This window comes from Cnephaeus nilssonii, assembly GCF_951640355.1.
Source record: "Cnephaeus nilssonii genome assembly, chromosome: 6".
NCBI classification, from domain to species: Eukaryota; Metazoa; Chordata; class Mammalia; order Chiroptera; family Vespertilionidae; genus Cnephaeus; species Cnephaeus nilssonii.
This window is the reverse complement of record NC_137077.1, coordinates 103136005-103152178: the sequence shown is the minus strand read 5'-3', so window position 1 is coordinate 103152178 and position 16174 is coordinate 103136005. Positions and strand designations below refer to the sequence as shown.

Genomic DNA, 16174 nt, shown 5'->3' with positions numbered 1-16174 from the left:
CACATGAGGCTAGTATTTGAGAGGTTTTTTTAAAAGCAGTAAATATTGATGGACATTGGCACCTTGGCCAGTGTGGCTCAATGGTTGGAGCTTCAGCCCACATACAAAAGGATTTCGGGTTTGATTCCTGGTCAAGAGTACATACCTCGGTTGGGAGTTCACTCCCCACCCCCAGTAGGAACATGTGTGGGAGGCAACCAATTGATGTCTCTCATATCAGTTTTGCTCTCTCTCCCCCTCCCTCCCTCTTCCACTCTGAAAAGCAATGTAAAAAAATATCCTTGGGGAGGATTAACAACAAAGGAAATTGGCTAAATTGTTACTGTGTTGATACAATGAAGCCACTTACAGATTCTATATTTTTATATTCATAAAATTGAAGTAACTCCCTGGAAAGATCTTAGACATTAAGTGAGCCCTAGCCGGTTTGGCTCAGTGGTTATAGTGTTGGTCCCTCAGACTGAAGGGTTGAGGGTTCAATTCTTATCAAGGGCATGTCCTTGGTTGCAGGCTCCCTGGCCCCCATCAATGGATGTCTCTCTCACATTGATGTTTCTGTCTCTCCCCTTCCCTTCCTCTCTCTAAAAATCAATGGAAAAAATATTATTGGATGAGGATTAACAATAAAAAAAAAAAAAAAAACAGGTGAAAAAAATGGCAGAAATCTATATACATAGTATGATCCCACTGAGTTTTAAAAGTTCATGGTCCATGTTGTGTACCTGTGTGGACTCATGTTTAGTTTGTTTCCAGAGTTGGGGGCGGGGAGGGGGGGGCAGAAGGCAGTGAAATATTTCTCTTCTGTGCATTTTGGAAAATTTCCTATTAAACACACAAGGATTTCTGGATTATACAGCAATCCAAATCCAAGTCACTGTCATTACTGGGAGGGTAATTTTGGAGTTCCTTAAATGTGTCCTCACAGGTAAAACTGTCCCAAATGATAGTGTTGGGGGACTCCTTCCATGCTGTCCTGCACCTGTCACGTGTCAGACAACCTCCAGATTCTTGACTCATGCAGGAAAATTTCAAGACAGAATCCAGGTAAGTTTATTAAAGCTTGAGCCAGAGAGGCAAAGGAAAGGCCCCCTGGAGGCAGGACCAGGGGTGTCTGCAACAGCTGCTGCTGCCCATTGCCCCCCGGGTCTCATCCAGAACCTTAGGACAGAAGATGCAAAGCATATGCCTGAAGAAAGGGGGCACCGGCATGCTCAGAGCACACACCAGTTCTTTGTCCTGAGGGTTTTATCTGTTTCTGTGGGTGGGAATTTCAGGGGAGGCTCCAAGGCAGTATCTCAACAATATTCACCAGACTTCTGAATGTGTCCTTTGGTAACTGATATGTTAAATAAGAGTATAAGGAAGTTTGGGGTCATTTTCTGGTTAGTTTCACTAATATCTTGGATTAGTCTGGCTCTAATTGTGTTTTTTTGTTATCTCCCTAAGTTGATTTAAGCCACCTGCTCTGTGTTGTGGCAGAATGCACGGGAGAAGGATCGGCCAGCGCTCTGAGGGAGGAAAGTTTAACCTTTATTTCACAGATGTGCTAGTCCAGGGGAATTCCGGATCCAAGAGGGGAGGCTCTGACCTATCTATCTCCTCCTGTGGTGGGCCCCTCAGAGTCCCCGCAGCTCCGCCCAAGTCAGTCAGCGTGGGTAAGGAAGACTACAGTTTTAACCAGACACTGAACTAGGTTCAAAGCCCCCCATTTTCCTTTTCATTATCTTTGGTTAGGGAAAATAGAATCTCTGATCAGCAGTTCCAAGTCTGTTCAGCCATTTGTCTGTTTCTCCATTCCACTTACCTGGGAATTTGCCTAGTTTCTTACTAACCTGCCTCAGTAGGATTACTGTATCTGGTGACACGTGTAAAGTGCTTGACTATTTTTATCCAGAAAAAGGTTATTTGAAAGAAAAGATCCACAACCGATTAACTGTACAATGTTAATTTTATCCCGATAAAGTGTTGTTTTTTTCCGATAAAGTTTTTAAAAACACACTTTCATGCAACAGTTCTGATAAAAACCGTTTTACTTCATTTAAATGTCTGCTGTTGGTAGAAGAAAAAAAAAAAAGACATTTCTAGGAATATATTTGACTGACAAAGCTTGTTTTCATTTACGTTTAGGCAACCCATTGGGTGTCACAGACTTCAAACGATTAGCTTGCAGTTCCATCGCAGTTCATCCAAAATGCATCCCCGTCACTGGAACCCTGGTGCCGGAACAGAAACATGGCAGGGAAAAGCTGGGGCTCGGAGGCCTGCTGTTCTGAACGCTCTGCTCGCGACTCTGGTCCAAAGGCCGTTTTTTCAAATTGAACTTATTGGGTGACGTTGGTTAATAAAATTACACAGGTTTCAGGTGTACAGTGTATTGTGTTGACCGCGCCAAGTTTTCCCGGCTCCCGTGAGGCGGCGGCGGCGGTTAGGCCCACTTCTTGGTGACATCGAGGTGGCTGAGCTGGTCCACGAGCCGCCGGTGCGGCGGGAACTTGGCCTCCTTGGCCGCCTTGAGGGCCTGGAAGGCGGCCGCCCGGCGGGCCGCGGCGTGCCCGAACTCCTGCGCGGCGCTAAGGTAGGGAGAGCTCAGCCAGTAGTGGTTCTCCGCCTCCGTCTCCAGGCGGCGGACAGTGTTCTGCTTCGCCTGCAACGACACGGCGCGCGGCCGCCGATGCTTCCCGATCCACTGCCGGCCGGGGATGCGATTGCGGCGCAGGAGCGCGGTCAGGAACATGGCGCCTGTGGCGAACACAGACGGGAACGGACTGGCCACGCGCCCGGCGCCAGGGGAGCCAGCTCTCCGGGGACGGGATCGCCCACCCAGGGTCCCGGTGGCCACGAAAGCCAGGCACTCACCAGTCCAACGCCTCGGGAGCCCGCGCCCCTCCGCACGCCGACGGACGCTCCGCCGGAAGTGCGAGAGCTCCGCCCGGGGTGGGCTTCCTCCGCGGGAGCTGGCTCCCGCGAGACTTCGGCTCCCGCGAGAGAGGACTAGTGGGCGAGCGGCGGGACCAACGAAACTTCCGGCGCCGGGAATTCAAACGAGTGGCGGGCCTGCGGCGCTGTGTGGTCCCCATGGACCCGATCCGGAGCTTCTGTGCAAAGCTGCGGTCTCTGGCGGTCACCTTGGACGGCGAGACGGCGCGGCTGCAGCGGGCGCTGGAGAGGGAAGACGGCGGTGAGTGGGCGGGTGGGCGGCGTCGAAACGGGCACTTCCGGGTGGGCCGTTAGTCCGCCGTGGGAGGGCCGCTGGGTACGACTGCGGGCGGCGCCGTGAGTGCCTCCGGAGAGGTCCCCGGGGCCGCCTCCCTGATTGTCCCTTCGCCCCGGGGATGGGTGACCCCAGCGCCCTCCGGGAAAGCGAAGCCGCGCCGAGGCTGAGTAGCCGGGAGAAGGCGTAGTGCGAGTACACCTAAAAGGCCACCTTGGGCTCGGCCCGCGTCCTGACTTGGGTTGGAACGCTTGCTAGTCGTTGGGAACCTGTGCTCGCCGACACCGGATGGGAGCGCAGGCAGCGCCCTGTGCCGCCAGCTGTCCCGCTCCGCCCCCGTGTACTGGTGTAGTGACTTGTATAGCGACGGTCCACTGGGCGGCTGCTTCTCCCAACAAACCATGTTGCCAACACAAACACCAGGACTCAGAACTGCTCTTTTTTTTTGGTAAGTAAAGCAAAATTCTTCACCACGGACCTTTGTATTAGAAAATTTTTTAAAGTTGAAAGAGTAGTTCAGATTTAATAAATGTCATAATTTTAACGTGACTTAAAATATTGCATCCTGTTAGAGTCCTTTTACTTCAGTGATTCTGTTAACGGTTATCCAGCCACTTAAAAATGTTTATTCTTGTGACTGTAAAAACTATCTGTGTGTGTGCATCGCAAAATTTTGAGATTTGGAAAAATAGAAGAAATAAATATATGGTCCTGTAACTGCACCATCAGAGGACACCACTCAATGTTTTAGTAGCTTTTCTATGGTTCTTATTTTTAGAATCCCTTTATTTTTCTTGGATTTTGTTTCCATAGTTGAGATAAGGCTATAAGACAGGAAATTATACTAGCATTTTGAAATTATTTTTTTAAATGTTTTATTGATTTTTTACAGAGAGGAAGGGAGAGGGATAGAGAGCTAGAAACATCGATGAGAGAGAAACATCGATCAGCTGCCTCCTGCACACCCCCCACTGGGGATGTGCCCGCAAGCAAGGTACATGCCCTTGACCGGAATCGAACCTGGGACCTTTCAGTCCGCAGGCCGACGCTCTGTCCACTGAGCCAAACCGGTTTCAGCTTGAAATTATTTTTTAAGTTATTATTTTAAAAAGTTATTGATTGATTTTAGAGAGAGGAAGGGAGAGAGAGAAACATGATTTGTTGTTCCACTGATTTATGCATTCATTGGTTGATTCTTGTATATGCCCTGACTGGATTGCACCACAATCTTGGCATATTGGGAGGACGCCCTAACCGACCAATTTACCCGGCCAGGGCCGCGTTTTAAATTTCTTGATATGCAGGGCAGGTGTGGTTCAGTGGTTGAGCTTCGACCTATGAACCAAGAGATCACTGGTTCGATTCCTGGTCAGGGCACATGCCCAGATTGCATGCTGGATTCCCCAGTGGGGGGCATGTGGAAGGTAGCTGATCAATGATTCTCTCACATCATTGATGTTTCTATCTCTCCTCCCTTCCTCTCTGAAATCAATAAAAATATTTTTAAAAGTTATTTAAAAGTACATACATATATTTTAAAAGTTCTTGATATGCAGCTGAATTGCTTTCCACAAACCTTTTGCAAATTTACCTTCTTACCAACATATTACCATTCTGCCTTTTCTTTTGGTTTTACAAGAAAAAGTTGGAATAATTTTTTTAATCCAGGCCCATATATATTACGGAAAATATAGAATAGTGAATATTAGGAAAATGGTCACAAAAAATTTTTACCTTTTATTATCACTGTGATATCATTAAATTGGTTGACTTTTAAACATTTTTATTGAGATGTAATTAAAATACCACAAAATTGGGCATTAAAGGATACAATTCAATGGCCTTTTAGTATATTCACAGAGTTGTAAAGTTTAGGTTTTCATCACCCCCTAAAGGAACCCATGTGATTGTTAGCAGCTCACAATCCCACCTCCATCTACCATACTAGCCTTATGCAAACACTATCTTCTTTTTTTATAGATATGCCTATTCTGGACATTTTATATAAATGGAATCATACATATGTGTGGCTGACTTATTTCACATAGCATCCATGACAGTGTGTATCAGCAATTTGTTTTATATTCATGTGCAAGTTTTCATTTGAATATAATGTTTTCAGTTCTCTTGGGTATATACTTGGAAGAGAATTGTTTCCCAAAGTAGATGTACCATTTGTATAGTTCCACCAGCAATGAATGGGGATTGCAATTTATTCACATCCTCATCAACATTTGTTATTACCTGTCTTTTTTATTGTAGACATCCTAGTGTGTATAAAGTAGAAAATCATTGTGGTGTAGATTTGCATTTCCCTAATGAAAATTGGTTGACTTTTTTTTTTTTATTGACTTTTTACAGAGAGGAAGGGAGAGGGGGAGAGAGTTAGAAACATTGATGAGAGAGAAACATCAATCAGCTGCCTCCTGCACACCCCCTACTGGGGATGTGCCCACAACCAAGGTACATGCCCTTGACCGGAATCGAACCTGGGACCCTTTGAGTCTGCAGGCCGACGCTCTATCCACTAAGCCAAACCGGTTAGGGTGACTTTTTTTAAAATGTGTTTTTATTGATTTTAGAGAGAAAAAAGGAGAGGGGTAGAGATAGAAATATGATCGGCTGCCTCCTGCACGCCCCCTACTGGGGATCTAGCCAGAAATTGGGGCATGTGCCCTGACCGGGAATTGGGAATCCAACCAGTGGCCTCTTGGTTCATGGGTCAGTGATCAACCACTAAGCCACATGGGTCTGGCAGAAAACGGGTTGACTTTTAACAGGTAGAAGGAGATCTTCAAAGGAGACATGTTTTAGGAAAGAGAAATACAATTCTTTTGTTGTTGTTGTTGTTGTTAAGCCTCACCTGAAGATATTTTTCCATTGATTTTTAGAGAGAGTGGAAGGGAGTGGGAGAGACACACAGAGAGAAACATCTATGTGAGAGAGACACATTGATTGGTGTTCCCTGCTCACACTCCAACCAGGGCCAGGGATCGAGCCTTCAACCCAGGTTCGTGCCCTTGACCCAAATCGATCCCTGGACCCATCAGTCCATGAACTGACACTGTACACTGAGCCAAACCAGCTAAGGCAAGAAACATAATTCTTTAAAAAACTACCTTTATTTTATATATATGACCATCTGATTAATAAGAAAGGTGACAGTAGAGTGGGTAAAGGATTTTTTTTTTTTCAGTAAATGGTGCCAGGTCAATTGTATACTCAGGGGAAAAAAAAATGGATCTTCATCCTTACCTCATTCCATGCAGAAAAATCAATTCCAGATGGATTTTATCTCTGAATACAAAGGAAAGCAATAAAGCTTTTAGAAGAAAATATAAGTGTTATTAGTAAAGAAGATTTTTAAAATACGAATCAAAAATTGCTTGCCATATAGAAAAAAATTGCTCAGTAGGACCATGTTCTCACATCTTATCCCTCCCTCCCTTCCTGAACTGAGTGTTGATTATGTGGGTCTTTATTTTGAAAATTCATCAAGCTATATACTTAGGATTTTTGTACTTTTCTGTGTGTATGTTATCCTATATAATAAAAGCCTAATATGCAAATTGACTGAATGGCAGAACGACCGGTAGCTATGATGTGCACTGACCACCAGGGGGCAGACGCTCAACGCTGGAGCTGCCCCCAGCCCGCAGGCCCTAGGCCAGCCAAGGTGGGTGCTAGCGGGGGGGCCTCTCATTCGCCCCGTAAGAGGGATGTGACTGGTGGCAACAGGGCGATCAGGGGTGGGGCCAGCCAGCGGAGCAGGCCAACGGCATTCCTCAGTCACCCCATCGGTCGCCCCACAGATCGGCCCTGATTGCTGGCCAGGCCTAGGGACCCTACCAGTGCATGAATTTTTTACACCGGGACTCTAGTAGTTTAATACTAATTTTAAAGAAAGGCTTTAACACTTTTCTTTGTGATTAGCAGGATATAAATTATAAATCAATATCTACAAGAATTTTGCAATTCAAAAAATAAACTGAATTATATTTTCTGTTTTCCCTCCTTTTTCCTTTCAATACTCATATTGAAGACTTTGAAGGTTATGCAGTAAGAATTTTACATGACCTTAATTCAGAAGTTTGGACTCTAAAGGTATCACTCATACAATATTTATCATTTAAAAAATATAAATAAATTTAGTCAAAAGTTAGAGAAACTATAATGTACTTTCTTTCCTCCTAAAAGGGTAATGTCAATATTCTTCTTGATAAAGCAAGTTTGGAAAGTCAAGAAAGCATTGGTTTCATAAAGGCAGCAAAAGTACTGATGAAAAAAACCTCAGCAGATATTATAAAAATAAGAGAGTTTTTCCAGAAATATGGATATAATCCACGGGCCAAGAAAAATTCAGGTATGAATAACTTGTATTTTATAGGGTTTGTTTAGTATCCAAGAGAAAGTGCAGCCCTAGCCGGTTTGGCTCGGTGGATAGAGCATTAGCCTGTGGACTGAAGGGTCCCAGGTTGGATTCCGGTCAAGGGCACATGCCTGGGTTGTGGGCTCAATCCCCAGTGGGGGGCGTGCAGGAGGCAGCCAATCAATGATTCTCTCTCATCATTGATGTTTCTGTCTCTCCCTCTTCCTTCCTCTATGAAATCAGTCTACACTGATAAAAGAGAAATATGCAAATAGACCATACCTTTGCGACGCTGACCGGCCAATCAGGAGTGAGTATGTAAATTAACCCAACAAAGATGGTAGGTTAATTTGCATACACAGGCCCTGAGCGGCCAGGGGCCGCCATGGCGATGACGCAGGTGTTCCGCACCACCCCAGCCTCTCTGGGCCTCTGGGCAGTGTGGGAAGGTGGAAAGATGACTCCAGGTGGAGCGAAGGCGGAAAGGCGGCCCGGCCTGAGCGAAGGCGGTGCCGGCAGCCAGGGGAAGGAAGGCCCATTCTTGCACGAATCTTGGTGTTTCGGGCCTCTAGTAAAAATATATTTTTTTTAAAAAGAGAAAGGGCAGCATGATTTAGTAATACTATTTTGGTTTTGCCGTGGTTTCTAGTTCTTGCTCTGCCATTATATGACCATCATTTTGTCATTTATTCAATAACCACTGTGTGTTGTCCTTTCTAAATGCTAGACAAGAACTAACACAGTGTTAGATGAAAGAACAGATATGTTGATGTTACTTCAGCATAGTTGGTTTCTAGTCAGCTCTGCTAATAAATGAGACTGACTTTTGGGCATATCCATTTCCCCCCCCCTTTTTTTTTTTTAAATCTCAAGTTCCTCTACTGTAGAATGAGAGATTTTTGCCTATGTAAAATGACAAAGTCCTTTTCAGTTTTAAAATTCTAATAAAGAGTAGTATAACATAGTGGTTTTAAATTCAGAGCCAAACTATCTGAGTTCAAATCTCTGATTCCACCACTTACCAGATGCATTGTCTTTGACCAGTTCCTCAACCTCTTACCTCAGTTTCTCATTTGTAAAATGGAGATGTTTAATAGTCTCTACCTCTCAGGTTGTATTAGGATTAAACAAGATAAAGTTTACTTAGAACAGTATCTGGCGTGTTAATTGCCAGGTGTTAACTGTTGTTATTGTTGTGCCCATACGTTTATTTGACCAATTTGAGCTTCAGTGTCCTCATTTCCATATGAGAGTGATCTTTGTACATAAATTAATTAAGTTCAATAAATATGTACTGAAGATTTTTATGAAAGGTATATTAAACAGTCCACAAGGTGTAAAAGAAACAATTCAGTTGACTTTGGTGTGTACAAGCCATGGATTCAAATACTAACTCCACCATCTACGCACACTACTATATCTGTGACTGGACAATTTTTTCAAATTGCTTTTCCCTCACTTGTGAAATGGGGATGATCATGGTAATGATTTTATTTTATTAATCTCATCACTGACTGCCTTACGATAAGTGCAACAAGAGGTTTTTGGTAGTCATAACATTTCTCAGAATTAATAGGAAAGCACAATGTCAAAACAGAACTCAGTGAATCAGCAGCTAGCTCTTCCACGGCCAAAAGCCATGAAATCAAAGTTTATCATAACTATTTTTAGATGGTGCACCCTGCAGATTTAATGTGTCCTGGTTTATGTACAGAAATAGTACCCTATCCTGGTTTATTTCCAGTTGCTGATCAAAACAATGAATATTATATCTTCAAAAACAAGTGTGCACCTCTACTCCCTCTTCTGTTGATCTCTTGGCTGATCAAGTAAATGTATAGCCTAAATTTATCCCTTTCCTCTTCCTTTGGACCCAGGCGATTCTGACAAGGATCTCCACCAGTATCTGATAGATCCTATTTGAACTATAGACCTTCCTTTAAAAGATGGAGTAAACAGCCCGGCAGGGTTGGCTCAGTGGTTGAGCGTTGACCTATGAGCCAATCAGACCATGGTTTGATTCCCGGTTGGGGCAAATGCCCAGGTTGCAGGCTCGATTCCCGGTATGGGGCGTGCAGGAGGCAGCCAGTCGATGATTCTCTTTCATCATTGATTCTCATTCATCTCCCTCTTCCTTCCTCTCTGAAATCAATAAAAATATATTAAAAAAAAAAAGATGGAGTGAACAAAAACTAAAAAAGGACTTGGGCCCTAGCCAGTTTGGCTCAGTGGATAAGAGTGTCAGTCTGTGGACTGAAGGGTCCCAGGTTCCATTCTGGCCAACGCAGGTACCTCAGTTGCAGGCTTGATCATTTGGGAAGCAACCAAGGATGTGTCTCTTTCACATCGATGTTTCTCTCTCTCTGTCTCTCCCCCTCCCTTCCACTCTTTCTCTAAAAATTAATGGAAAAATATCCTCAGGTGAGGATTAGCAACAAAGAAGGACTTGGCACTGAAGGTGCCGTCCTGTATCTTTTAACTCCAACTTAGTTCCACATGAAATTCATTCACCAGTAGTGTACCCAGGAAATAACAAAGGACTATAGGGGAAAGTATAGTTGTTAGTCAATTATTTAACCTGACATGCACAGTGTAGTGGTTAAATGTTAAGGTGTAGAGCTAGACATAACCCTATTAAAGGTTGAGGAACTGCCTATCTTTCTAATGCTGTCCTGTTATTTCTCTCACTAGGCTTTTTAAAAATAAATTTTTTTTTTATTGCTTTCAGAGAGGGGGAGAGAGATAGAAACACCAATGATGAGAGAGAATCAATGATCGACTGCCTCCTGCATGCGCCCCACTGGGGATAGAGCCCGCAACCCGGGCATGTGCCCTGACCGGTAATGGAACCATGACCTCCTGGTTCATAGGTTGATGCTCAACCATTGAGCCACCTCGGCTGAGCTCTCACTAGGCTTTTGATACTTGTGTTTCAGACTGACAGGATAAAAGTTTATTTTTGTATAACAGTCTTTCCTTTTTATGCATCTGTAAGTTAAATATTTAAATTAATATTTTTATATTTTTTTGTTGAATCTAGATTGTAGTTAATTCTACACTGTAATTACTGTCATTAAATGATAAAATAGTTTCAGAATATATTAACTGATAATATACATTAACTGGGGATGTGAGGAAATTGGACTTATATTTGTGGTTATTGATTTTTCATCTTTTAACACTTTAGTTTACTTCCTTTCTCTAATATGTCATCAAAATGGGATGGGATATGGGTGGACAAGAGGTGCATATCAGAAATTTACTAAAGGTACAACTAGAATAAAACCTTAGAGACTGAGGACAGAATCAGGACTTTTACTGATGAGGGACATTTCAAATGAAACTGTTTTATGTGGTTTTAGTACTTGAGATTTCCTGATTTGATGTTTGAATACAATATGACCTTTTCTCCCAGTGGATGAGCAAGAAGCCATTGACTCTAAACCAGAGTCCACTAGAGATGAAAACCTTCAAAAGGATGATATGTCTAATCCTGTTGTTCCAAGCATCTCTGTTTCTGAGAAGATTCCATGTAGTCCACAACTTTCAGATTTTGGACTTGAGCGGTACCTGATTTCGCAAATTCCACCAAACCCTCCACAGGCAGTAAACAATCATAAGAAAGAGCCAGACACGTTAACTCCATCTTCCAAACAGTCACCAGTTAAAGTACTAAAAACTCCAAAATGTGCACTAAATATGGATGATTTTGAATGTGTGACTCCTAAATTAGAGCACTTCGGTATCTCTGAATATACTGTGTGTTTGAATGAAGATTACACAATGGGACTTAAAAATGTGAAGAGTAAAAGGTAAGCAACTTTCTGTTTTTCTTTTTTTAATATATTTTTATTGATTTTTTTTACAGAGAGTAAGGGAGAGGGATATAGTGTTAGAAACATCGATGAGAGAGAAACATTGATCAGCTACCTCCTGCATACCCCCTACTGGGGATGTGCCCACAACCAAGGTACATGCCCTTGACCGGAATCGATTCCGGGACCTTTGAGTCCACAGGCCGACGCTCTATCCACTGAGCCACGCCGGTTAGGGCAAGCACTTTGTTAAAAGGTACAGCTTATCTAACTTCCTATATCTTTTGTATTTATTGATTTTTTTTTTCCTAGAAGAAGTATGATGTTTCAGACACTTCTTTTTTTTTTTTTTTAATATATTTTATTGATTTTTTACAGAGAGGGAGAGAGAGGGATAGACAGTTAGAAACATCGATGAGAGAGAAACATCGATCAGCTGCCTCTTGCACACCCCCTATTGGGGATGTGCCCGCAACCAAGGTACATGCCCTTTGACCGGAATCGAACCTGGGACCCTTGAGTCCGCAGGCCGACACTCTATCCACTGAGCCACGCCGGTTAGGGCAAGCACTTTGTTAAAAGGTACAGCTTATCTAACTTCCTATATCTTTTGTATTTATTGATTTTTTTTTTCCTAGAAGTATGATGTTTCAGACACTTCTTATTTCAAACTTCCCTGACTCATCAGCTCTGCAGTAAAGTGTGAGCTGTTGATTTTTTCAGGTTAGATGCTGTAAAAGGAGTGACACTGGCCTGAAAAAAACAAGTGTTTGGTAAGATAAAGAATAAAATTAAAGGATTGCCCTGGCTGGTGTGTTCAGTGGTTAGACCCAAAGGATCTCGGGTTCAATTACCTGGGTTGCAGGTTCCATCCCTGGCTGGGTTGGGGCGTGTATGGGAGGCAACCAATCAGTGTCTTTCACATCGATGTTTGCCCTTCCTCCCTCCCGCTCTAAAAATCACTGGAAAAAATACCCTTGAGCGAGGATTAACAAAAAGTGTGTGTGTGTAAGTAAAGCTACAGTAAGTAAAACAGTATAAAACTGTCACAGAATGGACCTATAACTGGAACAAAATTGCCCAGAAACAGATTAATTTATAAAATGAGTTGAACTTATGGCTTTCCTGTAAGTCAGAGATTCTTAATCTACTTCTAAGTCAAAACTGTCAGTACAGAATGGTTCTTAAGCTTTTTGGGCCATGTTTCCACTTGTTTCCTTCTTCTTGATTTCAGAGAGAGGAAGGGAAAGGGAGGGACAGCAACATCATTGATGAGAGAGAGTCAGTGATCAGCTGTCTCCTACACCCCCCCCTCCCCCCAACTGGGGATTGAGCCATAAGCCTGGCCTGTGTTCTGGGAATCAAATCTCAACCTCCTGGTTCATGGGTTGACGCTCACCACTGGGCTATACTTTTTTTTTAATGTATTTTTATTTATTTTAGAGAGGAAGGGAGAGGAATAGAGAAACATCAATGATGAGAAAAAAATCATGGATCAACTGCCTCCTGCACGCCCCCTACTGGGGATCAAGCCCACAACCCTGGCATGTGCCCTGAGAATCAAATCATTACCTCCTGGTTCATAGGTCGATGCTCAACCACAGCCATACCGGCCGTGGTTAGAAGATTAAATTTTCCCAGAGGTTTAATACTAACTTTTTTTTTTTACCTTATAATTTCCCTATTAATCATAGCAGTGAGGAAGCTGTAGAAACACAACTAGTGTCCAGTGATAGCACCACTGCTGGCCTCGTGAACCAGCAATTGGGAAAAAATGGTAAGTGTGAAATCAAGTTACTTCCCAGCTGTGCTCTTTCCAGATAGAGGATCTTTGTACAAAAATGATGCACCACATACATATTCCAATAGCCTTCTGCATCTTCTCAGTTAGTGACATGAGTTCTGTTAAGTACCACCATTCATTCCATTCACGTTCAGCATGATTTCATATGAGAGAAAGATAAAATTTTCTTTCTTTTTATACTCTTCCTGGTTATATTCAGTACTTGTCAGTTTGTTTGTTTTTAACATTTTAACTTAAAGCATATAAATATACATTCACCAATTTTTTATATAGAGCCAATAGCACCCTTTTTAAATTTAGCCTCAGCCTGTTGATTAGAGTTCTACATTATCTTTCTTATATAAACCACACCCAGAGTACATCAGTTACCATTCAAATTTTTTTTAAAGAGTACAAGAACTTATAGAAAATTTTCATGTAATTTTCTCATATTTGTCCCAGCAAACACTGGTTTTCATGAAAATATAAAATAAAAAAATTCTAGAGTTTTATGATTTCTTTGAATAATTATTTATAGTTGTCTGATCTATATCAAATTTATTGGCAAATCTTTTAAAGTAACTTGTCTTTAGTAAATCTTTACAAAGTTTTAGACATTATTTTCAGAAATATTCTGTTTAGTAATTTCACTGACTTGTTAGTAGCAAGTACCTCTGGCATAAACAGGTGTAACAAAATGCAACTCATTCATAGTAAGCTTAGAGCTCAACTTATAAGAAAAAAAACATGACTATATTAAAGAGTAGCCTATTTTTTAAAAAAGGAGAGAAATTGGACCACTACTTTCAATCATACTCAAAAATCACTTCCCAGTGGATCTTAATAAGGGAGACTATCTTTTATGACTTCCTGACTGAATCCTTCAGTGGGCCATCAGCAGTATCTTTTATGGAAGGAATCAAAAGCTTCTGTTTACCCATTAGTAATTTGGTTAAGTGAAGGCTTATTAAGAGAGTTTATGTTGTATTTTTGTTTGACCCTATTTCTATGCCACAAAAGCTATTAAAATTTTTATAGTCTGTACTTATTAAAATTTAGTAATTTCTTTACCATTTTTTTGTGTTTGCCATTGCTTCTTATAGTTCACTCATTCCTTCTGGGTTTAGTTCTCTGGGTAAAGTACTGCCTTTAGCAGTTCTTTCAGAGATGGTCTACTGTGTGAAGTATCCTCTAGTTTTATATGTCTGAAAACATTTTTTTCACTCATTTTTAAAAAAATATTTTATTGAATTTTTACAGAGAGGAAGGGAGAGGGATAGAGAGTTAGAAACATCGATCAGCTGCCTCCTGCACACCCCCTACTGGGGATGTGCCAGCAACCAAGGTACATGCCCTTGACCGGAATCGAACCTGGGACCCTTCAGTCCGCAGGCCGACGCTCTAGCCACTGAACCAAACCGGTCAGGGCTTCACTCATTTTTTAAAATATGTTTTTATTGATTTGAGAGAGAGAGGAAGGAAGAGGGAGATAAAAACATCAATGAGAGAGAAACATCAATATCAACCAACGGTCTTCTGGATGACCCCCATGGGGATAGAGCCTGAGACCAGGACATGTGCCCTGACCGGGAATTGAACGAGTGACCTCTTGGTGCATGGGTCGACACTAAGCCACTAAGCCACACTAGCTGGGCTTTCACTCATTCTTTTTTTTTTTTTTAATATATTTTATTGATTTTTTACAGAGAGGAAGGGAGAGGGATAGAGAGCTAGAAACATCGATGAGAGAGAAACATCGACCAGCTGCCTCCTGCACACCCCCTACCGGGGATGTGCCTGCAACCAATGTACATGCCCTTGACCGGAATCGAACCTGGGACCCCTCAGTCCGCAGACCGACGCTCTATCTACTGAGCCAAACTGGTTTCAGCACTCATTCTTGAATGTTAATTTAACTCGATATAGGTGACTAGATTGACAGGTGTCTTTCTTCAGTATTTTAAAGAAATTATTCCTTTGTGACCTGGTATCTATTGCTGATGAGCAGAGGGCTATTGGTCTGGTTAGCTTTACTTTATAGGAAAATCTCTTCTTTTTGGTAGTCTATAAGATTTTTATCTTTATCTTTGATATTCTTCATTTCTCTATAATATGTTTGTTTTCATGTATTATGTTTAGAATTTGGGATGATTTTTTAAACTAAGGACTCATCTAAGTCTGGAAAATACTCTGTCTGACATTATCTTTAATACTACTACTTTCCCCTAATTCCTCAATTTTTCTCTCCTGAAATTCCTGTAAGATATATATTGAAACTTACCCTTTAGCCTCCCAGTTTAACTTCCATTTGATAGCTTTCTCCCCTTTCTCTTTGTTACTTTGGGCTTTAGACATCCTTCCAATTGCTGTTTCTCTCTTACACTGAGTCTAATTTGTTATGTTAATCCATCACTTGAATTTTTACTCCAATTACTACATTTTGTTTTATAAGTTTTTTCTATTTTTCCTTCTGTATTGCTCTCTTGCCTTATGATCTCTATGCCTCCGTTTACCTCTTTTAACATTTTAAACACATGTATCTGAAAGGCTCTTTAAGGTATTCATTCTCTTGTTTTTCACTTTGATTGTCTTTCTTGGGGCTTGTTCCCTCGCATTTCTTTAATTTTTAACTCATCTTTAAATGGAGGTTTCCAGTGGTAGTTCTCTGTGCCCTGTGGAGCTGTTTAATGCTTACCCCAGCCAGGGCTCCATGGGTTGCCCATTGCAAACAGATTTGTTGTTGTTGTTGTTATTGTTTTAAATATATTTTTGTTGGTTTCAGAGAGGAAGGGAGAGGGAGAGATAGAAACATCAATGATGAGAGAGAATCATTGACTGGCTGCCTCCTGCACGACCCCTACTGGGGATCAAGCTCGCAACCCCAGGCATGTGCCCTTGACCAGAATCGAATCTGGACCTTTCACTCCGCAGGCCGATGCTCTATCAACTGAGCCAAACTGGCTAGGGCTGCAGACAGGTTTTAGGTTAGCTGCCTT

The 16174-nt window shown here is 42.1% G+C and overlaps 2 protein-coding genes across 8 annotated transcripts in view; one reads left to right on the top strand and one right to left on the bottom strand.

Annotated features, from left to right (window-relative positions):
* Nucleotides 1-1929: 1929 nt before the first annotated feature.
* On the bottom strand, nucleotides 1930-2969 carry MRPL57 (mitochondrial ribosomal protein L57). Its single transcript, XM_079774116.1, has 2 exons — nucleotides 2857-2969; nucleotides 1930-2739 (listed from the first exon to the last, which is right to left on the bottom strand). The coding sequence occupies exon 2, from the start codon at nucleotides 2732-2734 to the stop codon at nucleotides 2426-2428; it is 309 nt and encodes a 102-aa protein (XP_079630242.1). The 5' UTR covers nucleotides 2735-2739; nucleotides 2857-2969; the 3' UTR covers nucleotides 1930-2425.
* Nucleotides 2946-16174, top strand: part of SKA3 (spindle and kinetochore associated complex subunit 3) — a 31588-nt gene continuing 18359 nt past the window's right edge. For 2 of the 7 annotated variants that reach the window (XM_079774103.1, XM_079774101.1), the window contains exons 1-5: nucleotides 2946-3178; nucleotides 7254-7315; nucleotides 7409-7574; nucleotides 10996-11392; nucleotides 13093-13172. In XM_079774103.1, the coding sequence (XP_079630229.1) occupies nucleotides 3076-3178; nucleotides 7254-7315; nucleotides 7409-7574; nucleotides 10996-11392; nucleotides 13093-13172 (808 nt within the window). In that variant the 5' untranslated portion in view covers nucleotides 2946-3075. The other 5 variants (XM_079774100.1, XM_079774099.1, XM_079774098.1 and 2 more) reach the window with 5 other exon arrangements.

What these genes read in the sequence shown, in the direction of transcription:
- MRPL57 (XM_079774116.1), bottom strand. Translation starts at nt 2,734, where the DNA reads ATGTTCCTGACCGCGCTCCTGCGCCGCAATCGCATCCCCGGCCGGCAG.